Raw genomic sequence first — 24,544 nt, forward strand, 5'->3', positions numbered from 1 at the left:
ACAAAAGAGCACTAAGTTCATTAACTCGAAAGGTCTAGTGTTTTGCTATAAGTTTCTCTTTTGGCTGAGGCTTGTGGGAATCTTGGTTCCCTGACCAGAGATGGAAGCTGCATCCACTGCATTGGAAGTGTGGACTCCTAAGTGCTGAATCACCAGGAATGTCCTGAGAAGTCTAATTCTAATTAATGATAATCTTTGATGGTCTGATTTTTAAAAAAATATTTGTATTTATTTGGCTGCACAGGGTCTTAGTTATGGCAAGTGGGATCTAGTTCCCTGACCAGGGATCAAACCCAGGGCCCCACTGACAGCTCAGAGTCTTAGCCACTGGACCACCAGGGGAGTTCCTGACTACCGGATTTTTGTCACAAAAACTATCTAGGCTCCTCCCTTACCTCTTGGGAGCAGTCCTTCAGTCATCTGAGAGGCTGTCTTCTGGGCTTTTAAGTCCTCTGCAAGTCTGCCAAATCAAACATAATTCTCAACTTTTTGTTGCTGTTCTGTCGCTGTCGCGTCCGACTCTTTCCAACCTCATGAACTGCAGCGTGCCAGGCTTCCTTGTCCTTCACTATCACCCAGATTTTGCTCAGATTCATGTCCATTGAGTTGGTGATGCCATCCCACCATCTCATCCTGTTGCCCCCTTCTCCTGTCCGCAATCTTGTGTATTTTTCAGTCAACACATACTTCCTGATGATATGCCATGAGAAGTGCACAATATCCTACATCAAATTCTTCCCAGAAATGCCTAACCTACAACTAATGATGAGGAAATGCACAGAAACACTCAGACAAACCCAGATTGTGAGATACTCTTTTATTTGAGCTGGACTCTTCAAAAAATACCAGTCATCTAAGACAAGGTAGGAGTACTCTTTTCATTTGAAGACTAAAGGGGCATGACAGTTAAATAGTATGTGTGATTCTTAATGGTTTCTGGATTGAGGAAACAATAAGCAGTTATAAGGAATATTGTTGGGACAACTGAGGAAATTTGAATATGAAAAACTGAATTTTAGCTATTCCACTAATGTTAAGTGTCTTAGGTGTTTTGGCTATATAGAAACATAGCCTTAGGGATAAAATCTCACCTGCAACTGACTTTCAAATGAGTCAGCAAAGACAACAGTGATATGTATTTGAACAAACACATATTTGCAAGCAGGTAGGGAGATCAAGCATAGCGAGAGAAATGTTAAAAACTGGTAAACCGAGGTAGAGTGCATACATAAGGGCTCATTGTGCTAATCTCTTAACTTGACTGAAGGTTTGAAATTTTCAAAATCCCTTCTTCAGGAAGCTTGCACTGATTAAACAGGGCAAGGAGAGAGTTGCTCTTTCCCCAGTGACCACATCTCTGCACATTCAGCTTCTCACTTTAATTAACCACCCCAGCCCTGGCTTCCAACAAACAGAATTTCTGAGCATAAAAAGGGAAAAATAATGTTCACTTTATTAAAAATATAATCAGCAATGGAAGCAGAGATAATCACGGTCACTTGTCCACCCTGGTCACACAGTGGAGGTGGCAGGGCTGATATCAGGAGCCTTGCCTCCTCTGACATCTCTACAATAATCCTGTTTTGTTAGAAATTTTGTCACTGGGGAGACAGGGCCACCAGGGAGCTTAACTTCTTGTTGCCTTTGCTCAAGTAAGTGCTGTGAGTCCTGTTTTCCAGTTGTCTTGTTTCCACACTCACAGCCCCTTTTCCTTCTCCCATCCCAATTCCCACATTTAATCACACACATCTCAGTGGGAACGAGGGGGCTTTATTACAAATGCAGTTGACTGCTTAGGACTCCCTCTCCAATTTTTCTTTTCTACTCTCTTTTTCTCAATACATCCCTCCAGGGCAGGTCAGTAGGCCATTAGGGAAGAGGTATACGGGGAGAATGAAAAGGAGCAATGCTTTCTCCAAAATCATCTGAAATAACCTTTGAGTCCTTTTGGCTCCAGCTTGAGAATCTTCTGGTGGAAAGGGTGTGAGATTCAGATTTAGCTCTTATCTTCAAGGTCCTCCATATCTACATCCTGGGGGGCTTTTGTCTTCTTTTTTGATCTGGGCTGTGGGTCACTAGTCCTGGTTGGCTTGGGAGGGGCTTCCACTGAACAAAGGAAAAGAGGAAGCATTAAAGAACCCAATGAATCCAGGCTGTATCACCCCAGCTTCTGGGCCCTAGCCTCACCTTCCATGGCTGCTTTCTCTTTCTGGGCAAGTCGGATCTGCTGGAGGAGTTTTCTGCGCTTCTTCCCAGACAGAGTAATGTTGGCACGTGCACTGGACCTAAAGGGTTGGTAGGAGCAAAAATACCAGTTGAATCTGAACCAAAACAGACCACACAGTGGTTCTGGTTACCGGAAAGGTCTTTGGATCTAAGTTAAAGAACTGTTACCTTACTTAAAACTAACCTTAACACATACATAAAGTAACATTAATTGCTAAAATTTAGTATCGAGTGGAAACTTTTCCTCCTCTCATCCTTGATACTTCTGCCACCAGATATGGTAGGTTTTCCCACATCAAGTAATTCTCCGTATTTGCAGTGAACACAGACTGGGCGTCCTACAAATTTAAATTTGATTTGGACAGTATATACCTGGAGATGGCATCAGACACCACAGGTTAAGGGCTTGGTTCCACAGGGTTTCCCCCACTTCAAATACCAATCACAAATCCAGGTTGTCACCTAGACTTCTGATTGGCCAGCCATAAATTCGGTTCTTATGATCCCCTTCTCAAACTCAGTAATTTGCTAGAAAGGCTCACAGAACTCAGGGAAACATACTTGCATTTACTGATTTACTACAAAATACAACTCAGGATCCAACCTGCAAGGAGATCCAACCAGTCCATTCTAAAGGAGATCAGCCCTGGGTGTTCTTTGGAAGGAATGATGCTAAAGCTGAAACTCCAGTACTTTGGCCACCTCATGCGAAGAGTTGACTCATTGGAAAAGACTGATGCTGGGAGGGATTGGGGGCAGGAGGAGAAGGGGACGACAGAGGATGAGATGGCTGGATGACCAATGGATGGCCAACTGACTCAATGGATGTGAGTTGGAGTGAACTCAAGAGATGGTGATGGACAGGGAGGCCTGGCATGCTGCGATTCATGGGGTCGCAAAGAGTTGGACACGACTGAGCTGAACTGAACTGAACAACTCAGGAACAGTCAGATGGAAGAGAGGCATAGGGCAAGGTATGGAAGGGACCAGAGTTCCCATGCCTTCTCCAGCTAAACCTTCTCAGCACCTCCACCTGTTCACCAATCAGGAAGCTATCAAGAGGTTTTATAGAGCTTAATCTCCAGCACCTGCCCTCTTCTCAAAGGTCAGTGCATAGGGCTTAAATTTCCAGTCCTCTAATCATGTCTTCTTTTGGATGACCAGCCCCACCCTAAATCACTATTAGCATAAATTTGTGCTTAGTTCTTTGCTCAGTTGTGTCCAACTCTTTGCAACCCCATGGCAGCCTGCTAGGCTCCTCTGTCCATGGGGATTCTCCAGGCGAGAATATTGGAGTGGGTTGCCCTCCTCCAGGGGATCTTCCCAATGCAGAGATCAAACCCAGGTCTCCAGCATTGCAGGCGGATTCTTTACCGTCTGAGCCAACAGGGAAGCCCAGCTTAAGTTTGCTGCTGCTGCTAAGTCGCTTCAGTCGTGTCCGACTCTATGCTGACCCCATAGACGGCAGCCCACCAGGCTCCCCTGTCCCTGGGATTCTCCAGGCAAGAACACTGGAGTAGGTTGCCATTTCCTTCTCCAATGCATGAAAGTGAAAAGTGAAAGGGAAGTCGCTCAGTCGTGTCGGACTCTTAGCGACCCCATGGACTGCAGCCTACCAGGCTCCTCAGTCCATGGGATTTTCCAGGCAAGAGTACTGGAGTGGGGTGTCATTGCCTTCTCCGAGCTTAAGTTTAGGTGTGCTCAAAAGGGGATCCTTTTGAAATAAAAGGCACTCTTATCACTCAGCAAATTCCAATAGCTTTAGCTCTGTCAGAAACCCGACAGGGACCAAATATATTTATTATGCCAATTCATAAAGTAAATATTATAGTAAACAAGTCAGTGAAAGAATGGGATGGGAAGTCTTCCACAAGAACTCAAGTGGCCTTGAAACTTCTATGCAATATCCCACATGAACCTTTGTGAAAATTCATCGAATGATTCACCACACACTCATGTGTACGCTTTTAAATTTACTTATAGGAAATCTGTGTGAATATATGTTACTTGGGGAGGCTGGGGCCACAGTTCTCCTTAGATTCTCAGTGGGGTCCAAGAACCAAAAAAAGGTTGCAAGTTACAGGTATAATGAGAGGCTAACAAAGTTTAGGCACAAACTTTCCTTGCGTAAGTGTGAGTATACAAGGAAAGCAAAATGGTGTTAAGCTACTCCGGAGCTCGACAAGGAGGGAAGGAGGGTTGATGGGGGAGGACGCAGGGAGAGAGGGTCTGGCACTCACGCCCGCTTCTTGAGGTGGTGCCGCGTAATCAGTCCTTCGTCTATCACAGCTCCGACCACCCGATGCTTCAGTCGCCGCTCCCGGTTCAACACTCGTCTTCGCTTGAACAGCTTCTTCTTCAGCTCCTGGGGAGAGGAAGATGCTTAATCAGAGGGCGGCTGCGCCCTGCGACCTGGGACCCCGCACCCGGCGACACTGGCCCATAGACTCCATCTCGGGCGAGAATAAAGGCTCTGGGACGCTTGGGAAACCATGTCGGGGGTCCCAGAGTCACCGTTCGCGGCCGGTTGATCTTTCCACTCGGAGCACCCATAGCTGCGCCGCTAGGCCGGCTCCGGGTCCACGTTTCCGTTGTGCGCAGGGTCCGTGTGCGCCCCGCCCTCAGCTCTGTGCTAGCCAATCGCAACTCGAGGGCGGGCCCTGGCACTATATAAATGAACCCGGCTCGCGCATAAGCCTTTTCGAGGGCGGCGACTGATTGAGTGTGGTCTGGTAGGTGGGGGTGTCCGGCTGGTGTTCCTGGGGCGTGGGGACGGTGCCTGTGGACCCTCCTTTTCTTGGCGCGGGTCGGGCGTGCAGTCCCGATCCGCGTAATGTACGGAGGTAGAGAGAACGGGCTCTGGCCCCCTCGGCGTCATGTCTTCGGTACCGGCGGCCAGCTGTCCGCCGGTTCTATCCTCAAGCGCCGGGACACAGAGCTCCAAGGAGCAGGGCAGAACCGAGGTTCAGCAGACTCCTCCCGGGGGTACTCACACCTTCTCCTTTGATTTCAGGTCTGTGGAGCCACCCCAAGAGCCGGAGCTGCCATATCCCCTCTTCCACTTCCCGCTGCAAACAATAAAGGTCATTCGTACGGTACTAAGTTTGTGTCCGCATTCTCTTTTTCCGAAGCTGCAGGGTTAGGGAAGCTTTATGCGTCATTCCGCACAGCGGATTTTGCAAATCTTCCCTTGGATCTCAGGCCCCAGCCGGAGTACGGGCGACATTTTCACACAAGTTTCTCTGGGCGACCTTGCCGGCACCTCCGGATGGCTGCTTTGCGCCGAACCCTCCATCTGGCGAGCCTGGCGGCGGGGACGCGCCGCACCGTGGCGGGTAGGGAAGGTGGACACTGGGAGGGCAAGCTGGGCTCTTCGTTACCCAATAGTCTGGTCATTGAAATTGTGACGCTGAAAACCCCAGGGCACATGGCGCCGATTTTGCAGCAGTTTGAAAGAACCGGGCGCTGGGTGATGCGTGTCCTCCCCTCGTCCTCAGGTTCCCTGGCTGGTAGCTGCCTGGCAGACCGCTCCCTCTGGGATAAGCTCCACGCCCAACCCCGTCAGGGCAGCGTCCGCACCTTCGACTGGTTCTTTGGATACGAAGAAGCCCAGGGGCTCCTGCTGCCGCTGCTGGAGAAATCATGGGCTGCCTGTCCACCCCGGGTGTTGGACGTGGGCTGTGGGACCTCCAGCTTGTGTCCAGGCCTCTATACCAAATGCCCGCACCCCGTGGACGTGTTGGGGGTGGACTTCTCTCCCGTAGCAGTGGCCCACATGAACAGTCTCCTGGAAGGTGGCCAAGGCCAAACACCCCTGTGCCCTGGACACCCTGAGTCAAGCCTCCATTTCATGCAGGCTGATGGCCAGAATCTGCAGCCAGTGGCTTCCTCAGGCTCCTTTCAGCTAGTCCTGGACAAGGGCACCTGGGATGCTGTTGCCCGGGGTGGTCTGCCTGGGGCTTACCAGCTCCTGGCAGAATGTCTGAGGGTCCTAAGCCCCCAGGGGACCCTGATTCAGTTCTCAGATGAGGATCCTGATGTGCGGCTCCCCTGCCTAGAGAAAGGGTCCCAGGGCTGGACTGTGACAGTGCAGGAGCTGGGCCCTTTCAGGGGCATCACCTACTTTGCTTATGTGGTTCAAGGCTCTGATTAAAGATGTTTTAGACCTGATCTTACTGTTTTCCGTTTGGTGAGGAGGTGGAGAAAACTTTTGTCTTTGCAAGATGACTGGAAAATTTGGGTGCTGGTTTCCACATTTATTAGATGGGTGCACCTGGTACTGAATATTTCTGTGCCCCATTTACTCACCTGCAAGGCTGGAATAATACCTGAAGTTATGTGATTACATACAGTTGACAGGTGAAACATTTAGCAGTGCCAGGCACAAAATGAGTGCTAAATAGAAAACGTACAAGTGGGTTATTTCCCATCTCCAACTAGTTGAAATCTTAAAAGCACAGACGAGAGTTCTTAATTCAGATTCCTTGACTATCACTGGTGTGACCCTGGGGTCTAACCTTTAAGCCCCATTTTTCTCACTTGTAGATGAGGAAGACTGAAGGGATGGATGGAAGGACTTCAAAAACCTAGGTAAAATGTTTGAGGGAGAAAGTGATACTTACCCTCAAAGCTCCTGGGAGGCAGGAAATGGGAATATTCCACAAAGCAGCTTCTGCAGACATGGGAGCTTGATGGTGGGTCCCAGAGAGGACAGGGATTGGGGGCTTCCTGACAGTCTGTGTCCTCTGGGATCCAGGAGGCATCTTGATCTACCCGTTCCTGCCCCCAGCTGAGTTCTGGGTTAAAGGTTCTTAAAGGAGACTTAGGGTCCAGGGAGCTCCAAGTCCAGCCTGGGAGTTAAAGAACCCATTAACAATGAAAAATACATAATAAAAGAACAGAGAAAAATATACCTGGTACCTGACTGGGTTTTTGTTTTTTTTTTTTTTGAGGTAAATTTGTTTAATTCTTTTTGCTTATAAAAATAATACAGCAATTGAAATGAAGAGCCTAACTCCCACAAGCTGTGTGGCATGGTGGCCAAAAAAAAATTTAAAAATTCATCAACTTTGCCAGTCACCTTAACTTTTTTCATTTTTTTGGCCAAGCTGCACGGCACATGGAATCTTAATTCCACAGATGGGGATCTAACCTGAGCCCTTTCCTCCCACTCCCTGAGGTGGAAGCTCAGAGTCCCAACCACTGGATCTGGACCCGGACCGTCCAGGAAGTCCCTCAGCCACCTTGACTTTTCTCTCCCACCTCTACATTTCTCTTCACGATGTTTACTGGGCACCTACTGGGTGCTGTTTAATGCAGGGGACACAACTAAGTTGTCCCTCTTGTTTTGCTTAGAACATTCAGTTCGCAACAGCCCCATTTGAATGAGCCTCCTCCCTCACCTGGTTCTTCACTTTGGTCCTGGAAGAACACCTCGACCTCCTCTTCCTCATCGTCAGTCAGCAGCAGCAGCTCCTCGTGTGGCCACCGGAGCTCCCCACTCTCTTCACTTACCTCAGAGGCTCCCACCACAATGGAGGGGAGGCGGGTCTGCGGACACATAACCTGGATAGGCACAGCAGGGGAACCGGGCCAAAGTGGAGGGTGAACCAACAGCAGGACGCAAGGTGGGAAAGTACTAACCTGAACATCCTGGTGACCTTCAACCCTGTCAATTTCTCCTTTGTCCTTCCAAAGCGGGTTGGTCAGTCTAGGACTGTCTGCACGCTGGGAAGAGCCTGGGCTATCTCTAGACCAAGGCCCATCCTCACTGCTCCCCGGCACAAGGGCCATGGGTGCTGATTCTAGAATGCAGGACAATTGAACTCAGTAGAGCACCCCTGCCCAGTGCACCCCACAGACTGCTCCTTTAATCGCTTTGGAGCCGAGCCCCTTAATCACTTCTGAGGAGAGGAAGCTGAAAGGAGATTATGGACCTTCCAGGGGAGGGGCCAATGCCAGGAGGTGGGATGAAGTGAAGTGCTAGGCGCTCAGTCGTGTAAGACTCTTTTCGACCCCACGGACTGTATTGCCTGCCAGGCTTCTCTGTCCATGGGATTCTCCAGGCAAGAATACTGGAGTGGGTAGCCATTTCCTTCTCCAGGGGATCTTCCACATTGCAGGCAGATTCTTTACGGTCTGAGCCACCAGGGAGGCGCACTCACTCTGGTGACACAGAGAAAGGCAGGAGGAGTAGGAGTTAAGGAGGGCATTTGGATTAAAGCCCTGTGAGTAAAGAGCTTCAATAATGAGTTTGAAATTTCCTGATTCTTACAGGGTCTTCCAAGTTCACATTTCTTGGTATCTTATTTAATGAATATTTATATAGTGTCAACTAAAAAAAAAAAAGCACAACGTGAGAGTTGTGAGTGAAGTTTTATTTGGGGCAAAATGAAGACTGCAACCCAGGAGACAGTCCCTCAGACAGGTCTGAGAGACTGCTCCAAAGAAGCAGTGGCGAAAGTCAAAATATAAGATTTTCGTGAAGGGGGAGTTCAGTGCAATCAAGCACTCATTTTATAAAAGGTTTTCTGCTAGTCAGGAGGAGGAGCTGACATCAGCATGAAGGGATTTAGTGCTTTTCTAGAGGAGATGCAAGAAATGAAATCATGAAATCAGTTCCTGAAAATATCTAACTAGTTAAAAGACCTGTTCCACCAGTTTCCCTGGGGCACAGAGTGCCTCACTCTCCACCCTGAATTCCCTTTAGGGAGTGTAGAGGTCAGCAGTTGCAGCAACACAGGCAGATGGCAAATGCCCTTCTTGTTTTTGTTCATTTAGCTCAGTCGCCTCCGACTCTATGACCCTATGGACTGCAGCACACCAGGCTTCCCTGAAGCTTGCTCAAACTCATGTTGATCCAATCAGTGATGCCATCCACCCATCCAACAGTGACTGTTGCTGTTCAGTCACTGGCAAATGCTCTTGGCAAGTGCCAATCTGTAGTTGATACCAGGAACTGTTTTAAATGCATGTCATATAAATTGTTTAATTATCCTAAAATTGTGAGATGTTGTTGGTCAACCACTAAGTCATGGCTGACCCTTTGCGACCTCATGGACTGCAACATGCCTGGCTTCCCTGTCCTTCACTATCTCCCAGAGTTTGCTCAAATTCATGTCCATTAACATGTCCATATGCACTGTTATTAGCCTCATTTTCCCATGCAGAAACTGTAAAACAAAGAACTTAAATGACTTATCCAGAGTCACACAACTAAGAGGTGTTTTCTTCACCAAACTAGAATTCGGTAAGTTACACAACATCCATGGTTTTCATGGTTAAAAAAAAAAAAAAAAAGCCAAGATTATTTACCTAAGAGAAGGGTAATGTTTGCTTTTACTAAGTAAAATAAAAGGAAAATGTATTAATATATCATTTTCCCCATCCGGTACACTTGGTTTTTCAGTGTTTAGGATTGAAGAGATTGAAGGGAGTCAACAGACTGATGTTTATAAACACGTGGACGTCATTACATACTGCGGTTTGGATAAAGCACAAGTAATCCTAGGAAACTACAGAGCACAGGCTTAGCCCTCTATTGATCTGGACATTCCGGAACCGGGCAATTGTCAAACTCCCAGTAACCATGAAGACACTCTCCCGTTAGCAATCCTACTCGGGATTTCATGACAAGGGGTCCCACCCTCAGCCCTGGGTCCCAACACCTCTTGACGTGCTCAACCTTCTCAGCTAAACTAGTCTTAAGACCTAGACGCTTCAGATTCGAAACATTTCTCCGATTAGGTCCTCTCTAGCCCGGGCCCGTCTCTATGGTCTCTTGTGTGGGGCGCTCTAGCCTGCGCAGATTAAGTCGTCGCGGCGGCCCGGATGGGCTACTGGAGGCTCCAGAGGTCCTCTCGCTGGTTGCGCTGTCGACCATGACGACCCTGCGCAAGCTGCTGCTCGTGGGCGCACTGCTGGGCGCCGGGGCTGGCGTGGGCACCGCGCTTTTTGCCCTTGTGACCCCGGGTGAGGAGCGGAAGCAGGCGATGCTGAAGGTGGGAGCAGTTGGGGAGGCAGAGGTGGGGTGGGCGGGCGGAGAACCCCGGGCTGGTGGCCGGGGCTGCGAACCACTCTTTCTGCCTACAGGAGATGCCGGAGCAGTACCCGCAGCGCAGGGACGAGGCGGCCAGGACCAAAGAGTTGCTGCTGGCCACTCTGCAGGAAGCAGCGGCCACGCAAGAGAACGTTGCCTGGAGAAAGAACTGGATGAGTGGCGGCGGCGGCGGCGGCGGCGGCGGCGGGAGGTCAGCCTGAGACAGAACCTGATCCCCTGGGCGCCGGGACTTATGCTGCAGCGCAGGCGCCCAAGCCGCCCTGACTCCTCCGTGGGCCGGCGGGGAGTCCCGACCCGGATGCCAAGCGCAGGCATCTCCGCGACTTCGGGAGCTGCCGCCGGGTGAGCGCGCTCTCTTCCACAGCTTGCAAGGACTACGTTTTAACGTCCACATCGCGGGCTGTGGCTAACTGAAGGAACCAATAAATCATGTTCCTCCATCCAGAGAGTGAGCCCTGCGGTTGGACGCCCATAAAAGCCAAGTGTTCTGCGGGTAGGTGCTGCGGCCTGGCTGGAGTGCGGCTGCCGGCTGCCACGCCCGCCCTATGTGAGGCTGAAGCCCAATAGGCAGAGCGACGACATTTTCAAAACACAAGTCAGATCTGTGGTTTGTGTGAGTGGATAACCAAATGATGTTCTTGAAATTATAAGTAGCCTGGAAACTCTTGTGCAATAAACACCCATAGAGGACACTTTGGTTTCCTGTCTTTCGAATGAGGTTGAAGAGGGGCTTCTAGCAATTAACATATGCCGTGATGCCTTCTGTGGCCTTAAGTTTTGGAGGCCACTGTGGTACTAGTAAAACGGAGTGTACTTTGAGACAGATCTTGTTTCAACTCCTGTATGTTACAGAACCTCTCTGAGCCTCGGTCCTCCTGTTCCGTGTGTGCTAAGTCACTTAAGTCCTGTCCGACTCTGCGACCCTATGGACTGTAGCCCGCCAGCTGTCCACAGGGTTCTCCAGACAAGAATACTGGAGTGAGTTGCCGTTTCCTTCTCTGGGGGATCCTCCCCACCCAGGGACCGAACCAGCGTCTCTTACATCTCCTGCATTGGCGCGGATGGGGGTGGGGGTGGGGGTGTTTTTTACCCCTAGGGCCACTTGGGAAGTCCTGATCATAAAGGTGACAATTATCTTGAGAGTTGTGGTCAGAAGGTGAACTTAGGAATGTAAGTGCCAGGCACAGGACAGCCTCTCACTAAATGCACTGGGGCTTTCCTCCCATAAGGCGTTCATTGCAGTGGTTTTCAGTCTGAATGTGGTCATAGAATCTATTGGAGATGCCACTGATGGGATGAGGTAAAGCTGTCAGTGGGGTAGCAGCCCCACAGCTAAGTCAATAAGTTCACTCTCCTTTTTATTTTTCCGACCTGTGGTTCCAAACTATTGCAACAGTGGGGGCGCAGGGGAGGCTGTTTTCATTAAAGCTGGAACACTACATAAAGCATAAAGCTTGGTAACACTGAGGTCTGTTCCCATGTACGAGCAGTGGTGCAGTTTTGTGCTTCTAGATTGTGAGGTCATAAACACATTTGTCATGTGTGATCTTTTAAATTTAGTTGTGGCCTCTTTCCTAGCCAGGGTATGAGAGGAAGGAGGCAGCTGCTTGAGGGAGCATGGAGATGAGGTGAGCAGCAACAGCAAGAGGGGCTAGAATGCAGGAGCTTGGCATTGGCAGTTCAGAGCCTGAGCCTGAAAGTCAAGCTCCCCAGGAGTGTGTTCAGGTTCTACTACTTGCTACCTGTGTCAGTTTGAACAAGTCATGTGCTTTCACGTCTGGTCTCTAAAATGGAATAATTGTACCCACTGCTAGATAATAGTGCTTTCATATCTCAGTTAATACACAGTACATATTAAGCACTCAATACTTTTTGTGAATGGCCACATTTTAAAAACTACTCTTTTAGTAGCTAGTAACTGGGGACTCGTTAGGTGTCATGCACTGTGCTAAAGCATTACGTAACCCCCACAACCCCAAATAACAGGTACTATTATCCAGGTTTTACTAAAGAAGAAACTAGACTTAAGAAGTCAAGGCACATAGCTAGTAAAATTTCAAGCTTAGGTACTGTCTTACTCATAGAGCAAAAAATGCTATCCCCACTTTTTTGCTGGGGCCGCCCCACTTTAACCTCCTAGACAACTAATCAGACCTGGAGATTAGAAACAAGTCTCCCTTGGAAATTTAACATAAAGCATAGTGTCTATTCTGAAAGCCTCCCTTGTCTCTCCCAGCCATTCAGGAAGGAGTCAGGCACATACAGAACTCAGGAGAGTCTATTTATTAAGAAGGCAATGTCAGTGCTTTATCAAAGATGAAGAGAGGTCAAAGAGGGATGGTGGGATAAAGCCCTCTTAGCCGGGACATTTCTTGGCCACAATGAGGACAGCAGAAGGCACAAGTCCTGAAGATGGAAGAAAACAGATTTGAACCCAAAGATATCTGCTTCCCCCCACTGCCCCCCATTCTGCCCTCACACCATCTCCATACAAAGTCCCTTCTTTGCATCCCTTCTCCTCAAGCATCCGCTATCCCCCAAGTCCTGGTTTCAGATCCCACGTGTCATACCCAGCTCCTGCAGAGGCCGCTCCATGTCAGCCTCTGAGAAGGCCCGCCGGGGGAAGCCACTGAGCAACTGCACAGGGTCCTGGGCCCCGCCTAGCTCCTCCCCACGGTGGAGCTCCACGTAGAGCCTCACAGCTGCCAGCTGTTCCCGTGCCCGGAATGTCTGGGTCAGTGAGGTCCCATCTGGCAGCCGGACCTAAAGGGCAAGAGAGAGATACAGTATTGTGAATATCGTAACTGAGTGAGGTGCGCAAGTAAGAAAAAGGAGCAAAGTTGGCTTCTCCTTCCACTTAGAGGGACTGGACCAGGATAATTACTATTGAAAGCACCTAATGAACAACCACTTAGAATGCGCTTTACTCAGCAATGAACAAAGAGACCCCTCTAGCTCCCTCACAATTTAACGAAAACATAATGCAAAATTATATAAAACATCTGGATAGATATCACACATCATGCAAACAGCTGCATAATCTAAATGAAAACACTATGAACAAGTAAAAAGGCAACTGCTGAATAAGAGAGAGGTATGGGTTTAAATAAGACTGGGACAAGTGAAATTTGATATCTTCCCTCACAGCAGAGGAGGTAGGATTTCAAAAGTCATTTACAAAGAAGGGAGAGGTTTGGCAAAGGAAAAGTAACTGAAAAAAGCTCTGGGCTGGGCTCGGTTGGGTGCCCTGTAAGCCAACAAAGGGTCCCAGGAGCAAGACTGGAATCCGAATCAGTACCTGTATGCGACACTGGTCATACTCCCGCTTTGTGGGAGGCTCCCGGCTGGGAGAGGAGGGAACAGGGCCTGGCTCTGTTGCTGGTGGGGATGGCTGAGAACCCACGTTACCACCATACTAGAAGACAAAGTTCAATAATCAGGCACTAAGCCAATCCTCGCCCTCTGAAGCTAGAAAAGGGGATTTACTGGCCCCTCCACTAAACTATCCTGGATTTCCACCCAATTACCTACCTTCTTGGCTCTCTCTGCTTTGTCCCTTTCGATCTTTTCTCGGACTCTTTGTCTGGAATGCAGACAGGACACAAGAAGGTCAGACATTGACAAAGCAAATCTTGATTCCTTTGCCATGTCTTAGCCCAACACTCCCAGAATCCAGACCTGGCTTCTAACTCTTCAGCCTTTTCCCTCCTCCGCTCTTCAGCAGCCCGGCGCATCTCATCTTCCTGTAGCCTCTGTCGGGCAGCTGTCAACTCCTGCCCTTGTCTCCTGCGCTGCCGTTCCCGTTCCAATGCCTCCCGCTCCTCTCTTTCTTCACGCTCCCGCTGCTTTTGGGCCACCAGCTCCAACATCCTATGTTGCAGAAAGGAAACCATTCAAGAGACATGTATATAAATTGCGAAAGTGAGTTTATAACAAGGGACTCAGAAAACAAAACCCAGAAACACAGTCCCAAAACAGATACAAAAAAAAACAAAGAAGGAAAGGGCCAAGAAAAAACAACGTGGGAAGTGAGAGTTCTTTGACCAGATTTGTGTAGTGGGGAGAGGTGGAAAGTGACTCTCAGAAACGTGAGCCTGTTCTTCCTACCTCTTCGTCTGTTCCTGTCTTTCCTCTTCAGTCAAAACAGGTTTGCCTTCTCCCACTGCAGACCCAGGTCCTACAAACAATCAATCAGTATTATTACCCTTTCATCCTCCTCCTCGGGCCCTCCTGAATAATCACACTGTTTTCCTCAGTCAGGACCTTTGGGGCCACCTTGCTCCGAGGGGGTGGGTTCCCGTCCCAGGACATGTCCAAGGGGGGTGGCTAATGGCTCATCCACATCGGGGTCGTCTTCGTGCTCCATCAACCTGGCAGGGAAAGTCAGGAGGGAGATTAACGTTCAGGCTGCCCTCCCAGCAGTTCCCCGTCCCCTGCCACCGGTCTGAGCGCTCACCAGTCCATGGCAGCCTCGATGCCCTGGTTCCCTGTGAGGGCCAGAGCCTTCTCCCTGAGGGCAGAAACACCGTGAATAGCGCCCACGAGCCATGGCGACGATCAGGCTGGGGCGTAGAGCCTGAGGCCACACTGGGGTAAAGGCCTGGGCAGGTGCGCGACCCCGCGGCCCTGGGTTAGGGGGCTCCCTTACGCGCGTCCCTTGGGGAAGCCCATCTCGATGAGACTCTCCAGAGCCGTCAGCTCCGCCATGACGCCGCCACCGCCGCTTCCGCGGGGACCTGGGGAAAGAGGGGAGCGAAGACGGCGAAGGGAGTCAGCGCGAGGCGCCTCCCACCAGCGCCCAACCTTGCCCGCGACCGCCCCAGCCGGGTGCTTGCTCACTCACCGGCTGCGGACCAGCCGCGGACACCTACGAGAAGAAAGCCTAGGCGAGACGGAAGTGCCCGAATCTGTTTGGGTCACGTGGGGGCGGGCGTGGACGGGTGCCGCCGAGTGCCAGAAATGCCGGCCTGGCGCTGCTGAGAGAACGCGAATGGGCGGTGCCTGGGAGTCGCATTCTAGGAGGCAGCCAACACTCCCCTGCCCAAGTACGGGCGCCCGTTGGTGCTAGAGAAAAAGAACGGTGCTGTCCTGAAACCCATGGGCGAATGAAGACAGCTCCCCAGATGGCCCCTAAGCACACCGCAAGCAGTGTTTATCAGGAGCCTTAGAAATGTATGCACCCTTTGACCTATTCATCCTCTCCGGAGAATTGAGCCATCCTCCGCTCGACTGCCACAAGGGATCTTTGCAAAACGTAATAACAGATCTTGTCATCACCTCCTCGGTTAAGACTTCTCCATGATACCTCAGTCACCTAAATGGCTTCCTCCTGCCGTCTCTTGTTAATTCTCCATCTATAAAGTGAGGATAACAATAGCACCAACCTTAGGTGTCTGGCAAGCTGCACTGGGTAAAGGTAGTTAGCACGGAGTTCATCTTTCACTGCTTGAGGGTAACTTGTGCAGATTGCAAAACAGACCCTTTCTTTCTCTGGGCAGCATGGCTTGTGGGATTTTAATTCCCGGACCAGAGATCAAATTTGCATTCCTGTGATGAAAGTGCCTCAGCTTAACTACTGAACCACGATAGAAGCTCCTGCGGTTTGCTTTCTAAAGAAAGCGTGCTTTGACCACCACATCTCTATCTCCCAGCACCACTATTTTCTCTATTAGCATTTGTCCCCCTGCTGTGTAGTCTTGTTGTTTACTTAGCTTTCCACTGCTACCTAGGCTGTTAGGTCGCCTAAGTTAAAACTCACTTTTATTTTCCTTATTTGTTTATTCGACCAAGCCATACAGGTTGTGAGATCTCAGTTCCCCACCAGGGAGCTAACCTGTGGCCCCTGAAGTGAAAGCACAGAGCCTTAACCACTGGACCACCAAGGAAGTCCCTAAAACTTATTTTTAAATGTTTATTAGAGGCAGACTAATAATTTAAAGTGATTAATATTGATAATAGATGCACTAGAGAATTTTATATGGTTAATTAATATTTAATCATCCCAATAATTCTAATGAGTAGATACTATTAGTAGTCACGGGAAACAAACACAGAAAGGTGAGCTAATTTACCAAAGGTGACAGAGCTGACAAAGTAGGAGAGCTAGGATTCAAACCCATGCAGTGTGCGCTATCAAACAGCTAAGCTGTGCTGTCTCTCTGTAGTGGAGTCAAGAGCATCAGCTTTTGATGCAATTTGGGCTGAAATCCTGACTTGTAGCTTCAAAGTGTTGAGAACCTCAAGCTTGCTTCTCATTTGTGAAAAAGTGACACCATCTCTTGGAATGATTGTGATAGGAATTAAGTGAGAGTGTATGTAAAGCATGTCTTCATGGTTTTTTGTTTTTGTATGTTTGGCTCTGCTGCACGAGGCATGTGGCATGTGGGATCTTAGTTCCCTGACCAGGGATCGAACCTGTGCTCCCTGTGGTGTAAGTGTAGGATCTTAATCCCTGGACTACTAGGGAAGTCTCTAAAGTGAGTCTTTAATAATAAGATAGTAGGTAAGAAAAACTATGAAAAAAATGAGGGAGTAGACCCTCATTATTTGTATATGACTTGTTGGAAAAGACCCTGATGCTAGGAAAGATTGAAAGCAGGAGGAGAAGGGGATGACAGAGGATGAGATGGTTGGATGGCATCACTGACTTGATGGACATGAGTTTGAGTCAGCTCCAGGAGTTAGTGATGGACAGGGAAGCCTGGCGTGCTGCAGTCCATGGGGTTGCAAAAAGTCGGACATGACTGAGCGACTGAAATGAACTGAACTGAACTGAAATGCTGAGGAAATACAGGAATCAAATGTACATAAAGAATTTGTGGCAATGTGGTGAGTATATTCTAGATAGCAAATATATTCTAAATTTATTCTAGAGTTCCAATAAGAGAAAAATGACTAGGGATTTCCTGGTGGTCCAATGGTTACGACTCTGTGCTCCCAATGCAGGGGGCATGGGTGCGATCCGTGGTCAGGAACTAAAATCCCACATACTGCAGAACATGGCCCCCTAAAAAAAATAATATTTTTTTTTAAAAAGGATATCTTTTTTTTTTTTTTTAAGGATATCTTTTTTTGATGTTAGTTCTAGAAGGTCTTGTAGGTCTTCATGCTGCTGCTGCTGCTGCTAAGTCACTTCAGTCGTGTCCGACTCTGTGCGACCCCATAGATGGCAGCCCACCAGGCTCCCCGTCCCTGGGATTCTCCAGGCAAGAACACTGGAGTGGGTTGCCATTTCCTTCACCAATTCATGCAAGTGAAAAGTGAAAGTGAAGTCGCTCAGTCATATCGGACTCTTCACGACCCCATGGACTGCAGCCCACCAGGCTCCTCCACCCACGGGATTTTCCAGGCAAGAGTACTGGAGTGGGGTGCCTTTGCCTTCTCCGGTAGCTCTTCACAGAACCATTCAATTTCAGTTTCTTCGGCATTAGTGGTTAGGGCATAGATTTGGATTACTGTGATGTTGAATGGTTTGCCTTGGAAACAAACTGAGATCATTCTGTCATTTTTGAGATTGCACCCAGTACTGCATTTCAGATTCTTTTGTTGACTGTGAGGGCTGTTCCATTTCTTCTAAAGGATCCTTGGCCACAGTAGTACATCTAATGGTCATCTGAATTATATCCGCTCATTTCCGTCTATGTTAGTTCACTGATCCCTAAAATGTTGATGTTCACTCTTGGCATCACCTACTTGACCATGTCCAATGTACCTTGATTCATGGACCTAACATTCCAGGTTCCTGTGCAATATTGTTCTCTACTGCACTGGACTTTCCTTTCATGACCAGACACATCCACATCTGAGCGTTGTTTCTGCTTTTGCTCAACTCTCTTTCTGGAGCTATTTCTCCCCTCTTCTCCAGTAGCATATTGGACACCTACCAACCTGGGGGGCTCATCTTCCAGTGTCATATCTTTTTGTCTTTTCATCGTGTTCATGGGGTTCTCGAGGAAAGAATATTGGAGTGGTTTGTCATTCCCATATCCTTTTCATCATAGGTTATTGGAATGCAAAAGTAAGAAGTCAAGAGATATTTGGAGGGACTTCCCTAGTGGTCCAGGGGCTGGGACTCCATGCATTCAATGCAAGGGGCCCAGGTTTGATCCCTGGTCAGGGAACTAGATCCCACATGCTACAACTAAGACCCAGCACAGCCAAATAAAATAAATAAGTGTTTTTTGTTTTTTTAAAAAGAGAGAGATACCTGGAGTAACAGGCAAGTTTGGTCTTGGAGTACAAAATGAAGCAGGGCAAAAGCTAACAGAGTTTTGTCAAAAGAACACACTGGTCATAGCAAACACCCTCTTCCAACAACACAAGAGACAACTTTACACGGAATCATCACCAGATGTCAGACTGAAATCAGACTGATTATATTCTTTGCAGTTGAAGATAGTGCAGCTCTATACAGTCAGCAAAAATAAGACTGGGAGCTGACCCTGGCTCAGATCATGAGCTCCTTATTGCAAAATTCGGGTTTAAATTGAAGGAAGTAGGGAAAACCACTAGACCATTCAGGTATGACTTAAGTCAAATCTCCTATGATACAATGGAGGTGACAAATAGATTCAAGGGATTAGATATGGTAGACAGAGTGCCTGAAGAACTATGGACATTGTACAGAAGGCAGTGATGAAGACCATCCCCAAGAAAAAGAAATGCGAAAGGCAAAATGGTTGTCTGAGGAGGCCTTACAAATACCTGAGAAAATAAGACAAGTGAAAGGCAGAGGAGAAAAGGGAAGATATATCCATCTGAATGCAGAGTTCCAGAGAATAGTGAGAGGAGATAAGAAAGCTTTCTTATGTGAACAGTGCAAAGTAATAGAGGAAAACAATAGAATGGGAAAGATTATAAATCTCTTCAAGAAAATTGGAGATACCAAGGCAACATTTCATGCAAGGATGGGCAAAATAAAGGACAGAAATGGCAAGGACTTAACAGAGGCAGAAGAGATTAAGAATGTATGCAAGAATACACAGAAGAACTATACAAAAAAGGTCTGAATGACCCAGATAAACATGATGGAGTGGTCACTCACCTAGATCCAAACATCCTAGAGTGTGAAGTCCAGCGGGCCTTAGGAAGATTACTATGAACAAAGCTAGTGAAGGTGACAGAATTCCAGCTGAGTTAAAATCCTAAAAGATGATGCTGTTAAAGTGCTGCACTCAATATGTTAACAAATTTGGGAAACTCAGAAGTGGCCACAGGACTGGAAAAGATCAGTTTTCATCCAATCCCAAAGAAAGGCAATGCCAAAGAATGTTAAAACTATTGTACAATTGTGCTCATTTCACATGCTAGCAAGATAATGCTGATTCTACAAGTGAGGCTTCAGCAGGTGAACTGAGAACTTCCAGATGTGCAAGTTGAATTTAGAAAAGGCAGAGGAACCAGTGATCAAACTGCCAACATCTGTTGGATCATAGAGAAATCAGGAGAATTCCAGAAAAACATCAATTCCGAATCGTTGACTACACTAAATCCTTTGACTGTGTGGATCACAACAAACTGGAAAATTCTTCAAGAGATGGGAATACCAGACAAACTGTTGTCAAGAAGTAACAGTTAGAATTGGACATGGAAGAACAGATTGGTTCAAAATTGGAAAAGGAGTTTGTCAAGGCTATGTATTGTTACCCTGCTTATTTAACATATGTAGAGTACTGTGCCATGCTTAGTCACTCGGTTGTGTCTGACTGCGATCCCATGGACTGTAGCCCGCCAGGCTCCTCTGTCCTTGGGGATTCTTCAAACAAGAATACCGGAGTGGGTTGCTGTGATGCCCTCCTCCAGGGGATCTTCCCAACCCAGGGACTGAACCCAGGTGTCCTGCATTCAAGGCGGATTCTTTACCATCAAGCCACCAGGGAACCCTGGCGCAGAGTACGTCATGCAAAATGCCAAGCTGGAATCAAGATTTCTGGGACAAATATCAACAACCTCAGATATGCAGATGATACCACTCTAATGGCAGAAAGTGAAGAGGAACCAAAGAGCCTCTTGATCAGAGTGAAAGAGGAGAGTGAGAAACCTGGCTTAAAACTCAACATTCAAAAAACTAAGATCATGGCATTCAGTCCCATCACTTCATGGCAAATACATGGGGAAAAAGTGGAAACAGTGACATTTTATTTTCTTAGGCTCCAAAAATCACAGCAGACAGTGACTGCAGCCATGAAATTAAAACGTGCTCGCTCCTTGGAAGGAAAGTGATGACAAACCTAGATAGCGAGTGTATTAAAAAGCAGAGACTTTGCTGACAAAGGTCCGTATAGTCAAAGCTACGATTTTTCTAGTAGTCATGTATGAATGCGAGAGTTGGACAATAAAGAAGGCTGAGCTCCGAAGAATTGACCCTTTCGAACTGTGGTGCTGAAGATTCTTTAGAGTCCCTTGGACTGCAAGGAGATCAAACCAGTCAATCCTAAAGGAAATCAACCCTGAATATTCATTGGAAGGAGTGATGCTGAAGCTGAAGTTCCAATAGTTTGGCCACCTGATGCGAAGAGCCTACTCATTGGAAAAGACCCTGATGCTGGGAAAGATTGAGGGCAGAAAAAGGGGGCAACCGAAGATGAGATGGTTGCATGGCATCAACACAATGGACATGAGTTTGAGCAAACTCTAAAAGATAGCGAAGGACTGAGAAGCCTGGTGTGCTGCAGTCCATGGGGTCATAAAGAGTTGGACACGACATAGTGACTAAACAACAAAAAAAGAGAAGAATGACTAAATTGTATAGTACTACCTCTCTCACTTACTTCTGGGTAAGTACCCTGTGGAAATACCTAATCATGTGAGGATATGCCAACAAACAAGGATGTCCATAGCAAACACTGAAGACGAATGTTCTAACAAGGAGCCATGGGAAGTGTCAGTTAAGGAGCATCATCCAATGGAAAGTTAGGCCATTCACATAACCAAGAAGGCTGTGATTTACCAATGGCACATTGTCTATAATATATTGAATGAAATCAAGAATGTATTTCCATTGCTTAGGGAAAGATTTGCTCTGCTGCAGGTAATTACCTCTTGAGGAGAACTCTCCTTTTATCAAGTTTTGCTTGAAATATGTTATAATTTTTTAAAGATTTAAGAGCAGTAAAAGTGAGGAATAAACTCTGTAGCAACCTAGACTTTTCTACATCCAGCTAATTTAAAAATAAACTCAAGGGACTTCCCTGGTGGTCCCATGGCTAAGATTCTGCCTTCCCAGTGAATGGGCCTGGGTTTCTAAAAAAATTTTTTTGAAAATGTATGTACTTATTACTGGCTGCTGTGGGTCCTTGATGCTCCTCGCAGGCTTTCTCTGGTTTCAGCGTGTGGTGGGGTGGGCTACTCTCTAGTTGTGGTGCTCTGGAGTATGTGGGATCTTACCAGGGATCGAACCCATGTCCCCTGCATGGCAGGCAGATTCTTATCCACTGTGCTGCCAGCTAAGTCCCAAGGACAGGGAATTGAAAAAGATCATGATAGCTATGTTTTGAAAGTGCAGTCACTCAGTCGGGTCTGACTCTTTGCGACCCCATGGGCTGTAGCTATACTCTAAAATAAAAAGTTTAAACAAAAAGGATCATGACAAATGAAAAGGTCTTCCTTTTACATTTCCTTTAATGTTATACAACAAACACAGATAATACACAGTAAACACAAATGGGGGGAGGGAAAATCCTTTGTTATTAATATATTTTTATAAGCAAGCTTGTCCCAGACAGCCACTTGGACAACCCTCTTCTCCACCCCATGTCAGTCACTTAGTTCTACCCGACTTAAGACACAGCAGATTGTAACTCAGTGTGCATCCTTACTATCTAAGCAAAAGGCAGCAGGTGAGGTGTGGTCTCTAGCCCCAGACTCCCATTCCCACAGCAGCTGATTCTCAAAACCCCATGGGAAGCCACCACAGTGACAGGGCCCACACGTGGAACCTGGTTGTAGATTGATTTGTGAGGCCCACGAGCTAAGAACCATTTTTAAATTGTTACATGGTTATGTAAGTACCCACACAATATCTGTGATTTTATCCCCTGGAACCACAAAGCCTAAATTACTATCTGGTCCACTAAAAAAAGATCTTGTCAGCTTTCTCTACTCCTTCTAAACCTCAGCTTCGGAGCAGAGTGGAAAGTTTGGGGCATAAACCCACTCAGCAAGGGCCCAGTGCCCGGCCTTCTGTGCCAGCCTCAGTCTGGCCTTCGTGGGCTGTCGTCTCCCCCTGGGGAAGCCCGGGCAGCCTCAAAGCCCTGCGTGGCTGGGGCGGCCTCGGCGGGGGCAGCCCCAGCGCTGGCGTAGGCAGAAGTGCCAGACCAGGGCGGAGCAGCTGAGCAGGGCCAGCGCCGAGCCCACGCCCATGGCCGCGTGCAGCAGAGTGAGAGGCCGCGGCGGCACGGTCAGCCGGCCGCAGGGCCCTAAGTTGGGGCCATCGGCGCTGTCGAGGCCCTCCGCCCCGGGCCCGGGAGCACGGCTCTCTCCCGCGTCGTTGGCGGCCACCACGCAGACGACGTATGCGCCCCCAGGGTTCAGGCCCTTCAGCTCCGCTCGGCGGACCGTCGAGTTGAAGCTGGGCCCCTTCTGCGGAGCCCCGCCGCCTTCCCAAAGCAGCAGCCAGTACTGGTTGACCGGGGAGGAGGGGGCACACCAGTGCACCTCGGCGCGGCCCATATCGGCCTCCACGCGCACCTCCCCCAGGCGTGGCGGGTGCGGCGGCTGCAGGGCGCTGGAGAGGCCGGGGCACAGGCAGGCTGCCGGGCCGGCTCTCTGCAGCTCCTGGCAGGGCACCTGCAGGTGGCGGCAGTGGTCGTAGTCACAGGGGACGGCCGGTAACGGTGTCTCATCTAGCTCGTCTCCTTCCAAGTCTCCGGCCACCAAGGGCTGCGTTCCGGGAACCAGGGAGGTGACAGCAAGGAGCCACAGAAGGCAGGGAGAGTGCGGCATGGAATCTGGAAGGGAAGGTGAAAGGATAAAGGCTCTTCAGCCCCCAGACCCTGCAGGCCCCCCGTCCCTCAACAAAACCTGTAAGCAAAGGGAAACAGGACAGGGAACCGGGAGAACAAGCAAGAGGTGGGAACGACCCCGACCCACCCATGTGTCCGTCCAGCTTCTGAACAGCTTATGTGCTTGGTTTTGGGGAAAAGAATGAAATGTGGTCTGAGCCAACAGAGAGAGGTGCGATCAGCAACATGTGAAGCGCTGGAAATAGTTAATGAATAAACAGTGCTGGGGGGAGCTGGGGAGGAGAAGAGGAGGAAATGATTTACACCGCCTGGGTAAGGAAGGTGGAATGGTTACCAGCTGCCACTCAGAGCAACCAGCTAGTCAGCGACACATGCACAAAGCCAGAAAGGAGATGGAAGTTAGAACGGAGAAGAGAGAAACACAGAGGCCCTGGAGCCCTCCCTCCCCACCTGTCGAAGGCCTGGTCCTTCCCTGCCCTCCACACTTCTATCTCACAGGCACCCCCTTACCAGCAGGTAGGCCTTGATGCGGTGAGTAGCAGGCTGGGGCTCCTAAGAGGTCCCCCGGAACACAGGCTGTGCGGTCACGTTCTGTCAGTGTCTTCAATTTCAATTCTGTTTTGGCCCAAAGCTTTTATACCCCTTGACTGTGATGTCACCACCTGGCCCCCCTTCCCCTGCTCCCCTCCCTGGTGAGTGCCAAGAAGAGGGCTGGTCCCTTCAGAAGGCCTGAGTCACGGGGCCAAGGGTGGGGGAGCCACATGCAACGGTTTCAGCTGGAGGTCGGGATGCCTGGGTTCTGAAAGAGCAGTGGAATGTGGAAAGCAGCCAGGGGCTGAGAATCCAAAGGCTGAAGTCATGTGAAGGGGTGAGGAGAGGAGCGAAAGGGACGGGGCCACCTGGCTGGTATCAGAGAGGAAAACAGCTACGGACAGCATGAGGCCTGGGCCACAAAATGCTGTTTCAGTAAAAAAATCATACCACATCCATGGCAGTCATTTCCTGTCTTCTGCCTCCCCACGGATTGAGAAAGGGAGGGGTGCGGAGGCCAGAATGATGTATCCCAGCTTTGCAGCCCCACCCTATGCTATCCCCCTCCCCAGAGGGAGAGGACCGAGTGGGCAGGTTTTCACTCCCTGGACTTCCAGGCTGATGAATGAAAACAGCTGTGCCTAAAATAGTCCAGGGCCTGGAGGTCTTCTGCATCTGTGGCCCCTGACAAGAAAACTTCCTCCAGCCTGGGCGGGGAATGCCTAGGGAATACCAGGTTTTTAAATGACCCTGAATCCACTTCAGA

General features: G+C 48.9%; 6 protein-coding genes and 1 non-coding gene across 15 annotated transcripts in view; 3 read left to right on the forward strand and 4 right to left on the reverse strand.

Annotated features, from left to right (window-relative positions):
- CSKMT (citrate synthase lysine methyltransferase) overlaps positions 1-6,396 on the forward strand; it is a 427,761-nt gene extending 421,365 nt beyond the window's left edge. For 3 of the 7 annotated variants that reach the window (XM_059882858.1, XM_024987069.2, XM_059882860.1), the window contains exons 2-3: positions 5,240-5,561; positions 5,724-6,396. In XM_059882858.1, coding sequence (XP_059738841.1) covers positions 5,240-5,561; positions 5,724-6,379 — 978 coding nt within the window. In that variant the 3' untranslated portion in view covers positions 6,380-6,396. Of the gene's footprint in view, positions 1-4,920; positions 5,562-5,723 lie in introns of those variants that run through there. The other 4 variants (XM_015461238.3, XM_059882859.1, XM_005226910.5 and 1 more) reach the window with 4 other exon arrangements.
- Positions 1,432-4,819, reverse strand: C29H11orf98 (chromosome 29 C11orf98 homolog). Its single transcript, NM_001038581.2, is given in 4 exon segments — positions 1,432-2,106; positions 2,188-2,285; positions 4,467-4,591; positions 4,741-4,819. Coding segments are annotated over 4 exon segments (372 nt in total). The 5' UTR covers positions 4,780-4,819; the 3' UTR covers positions 1,432-1,996.
- LOC112444961 (small nucleolar RNA SNORA57) lies at positions 5,014-5,162 on the forward strand. The gene has a single exon (XR_003033366.1). It is a non-coding gene; the product is annotated as a small nucleolar RNA SNORA57 (small nucleolar RNA).
- Positions 6,397-6,496: 100 nt separating the features above from the next.
- LBHD1 (LBH domain containing 1) lies at positions 6,497-9,931 on the reverse strand. Of its 2 annotated transcripts, XM_024987682.2 has the most exons (3): positions 7,870-9,931; positions 7,629-7,776; positions 6,497-7,076 (listed from the first exon to the last, which is right to left on the reverse strand). In XM_024987682.2, exons 1-3 carry the CDS (start codon positions 8,017-8,019, stop codon positions 6,805-6,807), a joined length of 570 nt encoding a protein of 189 aa, XP_024843450.1. In that variant the 5' UTR covers positions 8,020-9,931; the 3' UTR covers positions 6,497-6,804. The 2 variants fall into 2 exon arrangements, with proteins under 2 accessions (XP_024843450.1, XP_059739068.1); XM_059883085.1 differs by having other exon boundaries at positions 7,629-9,931.
- Positions 9,932-10,090: 159 nt separating this feature from the next.
- On the forward strand, positions 10,091-10,977 carry UQCC3 (ubiquinol-cytochrome c reductase complex assembly factor 3). Its single transcript, NM_001075714.2, has 2 exons — positions 10,091-10,226; positions 10,318-10,977. Exons 1-2 carry the CDS (start codon positions 10,107-10,109, stop codon positions 10,483-10,485), a joined length of 288 nt encoding a protein of 95 aa, NP_001069182.1. The 5' UTR covers positions 10,091-10,106; the 3' UTR covers positions 10,486-10,977.
- Positions 10,978-12,553: 1,576 nt separating this feature from the next.
- On the reverse strand, positions 12,554-15,194 carry UBXN1 (UBX domain protein 1). 2 transcript variants are annotated; one of them, NM_001037588.2, is made up of 10 exons: positions 15,129-15,194; positions 14,934-15,021; positions 14,742-14,795; positions 14,549-14,655; positions 14,393-14,462; positions 13,964-14,155; positions 13,817-13,868; positions 13,584-13,700; positions 12,856-13,048; positions 12,554-12,691 (listed from the first exon to the last, which is right to left on the reverse strand). In NM_001037588.2, exons 2-10 carry the CDS (start codon positions 14,990-14,992, stop codon positions 12,642-12,644), a joined length of 894 nt encoding a protein of 297 aa, NP_001032677.1. In that variant the 5' UTR covers positions 14,993-15,021; positions 15,129-15,194; the 3' UTR covers positions 12,554-12,641. The 2 variants fall into 2 exon arrangements, with proteins under 2 accessions (NP_001032677.1, XP_005226947.1); XM_005226890.5 differs by having other exon boundaries at positions 14,561-14,655; positions 15,129-15,184.
- A 6,692-nt stretch (positions 15,195-21,886) lies between these two features.
- LRRN4CL (LRRN4 C-terminal like) lies at positions 21,887-24,538 on the reverse strand. The gene is made up of 2 exons (NM_001195069.1): positions 23,758-24,538; positions 21,887-23,232 (listed from the first exon to the last, which is right to left on the reverse strand). Exon 2 carries the CDS (start codon positions 23,225-23,227, stop codon positions 22,529-22,531), a length of 699 nt encoding a protein of 232 aa, NP_001181998.1. The 5' UTR covers positions 23,228-23,232; positions 23,758-24,538; the 3' UTR covers positions 21,887-22,528.
- Between the last annotated feature and the right edge of the window lie 6 nt (positions 24,539-24,544).

The sequence above is a fragment of the Bos taurus genome, chromosome 29, assembly GCF_002263795.3.
Source record: "Bos taurus isolate L1 Dominette 01449 registration number 42190680 breed Hereford chromosome 29, ARS-UCD2.0, whole genome shotgun sequence".
Taxonomy (NCBI): Eukaryota; Metazoa; Chordata; class Mammalia; order Artiodactyla; family Bovidae; genus Bos; species Bos taurus.

Coding starts and splice junctions, on each gene's coding strand:
- LBHD1 (XM_059883085.1), bottom strand. CDS start 8,019: ATGGCCCTTGTGCCGGGGAGCAGTGAGGATGGGCCTTGGTCTAGAGAT. Junction 7,077..7,628: donor GGACCAAAGTGAAGAACCAG/GTGAGGGAGGAG, acceptor TTTAACTCCCAG/GCTGGACTTGGAGCTCCCTG.
- UQCC3 (NM_001075714.2), top strand. CDS start 10,107: ATGACGACCCTGCGCAAGCTGCTGCTCGTGGGCGCACTGCTGGGCGCC. Junction 10,227..10,317: donor GGAAGCAGGCGATGCTGAAG/GTGGGAGCAGTT, acceptor TTCTGCCTACAG/GAGATGCCGGAGCAGTACCC.
- UBXN1 (NM_001037588.2), bottom strand. CDS start 14,992: ATGGCGGAGCTGACGGCTCTGGAGAGTCTCATCGAGATGGGCTTCCCC. Junction 13,869..13,963: donor GCTGAAGAGTTAGAAGCCAG/GTCTGGATTCTG, acceptor TCTGCATTCCAG/ACAAAGAGTCCGAGAAAAGA. Junction 12,692..12,855: donor GCGGCCTCTGCAGGAGCTGG/GTATGACACGTG, acceptor TTCCATCTTCAG/GACTTGTGCCTTCTGCTGTC.
- LRRN4CL (NM_001195069.1), bottom strand. CDS start 23,227: ATGCCGCACTCTCCCTGCCTTCTGTGGCTCCTTGCTGTCACCTCCCTG.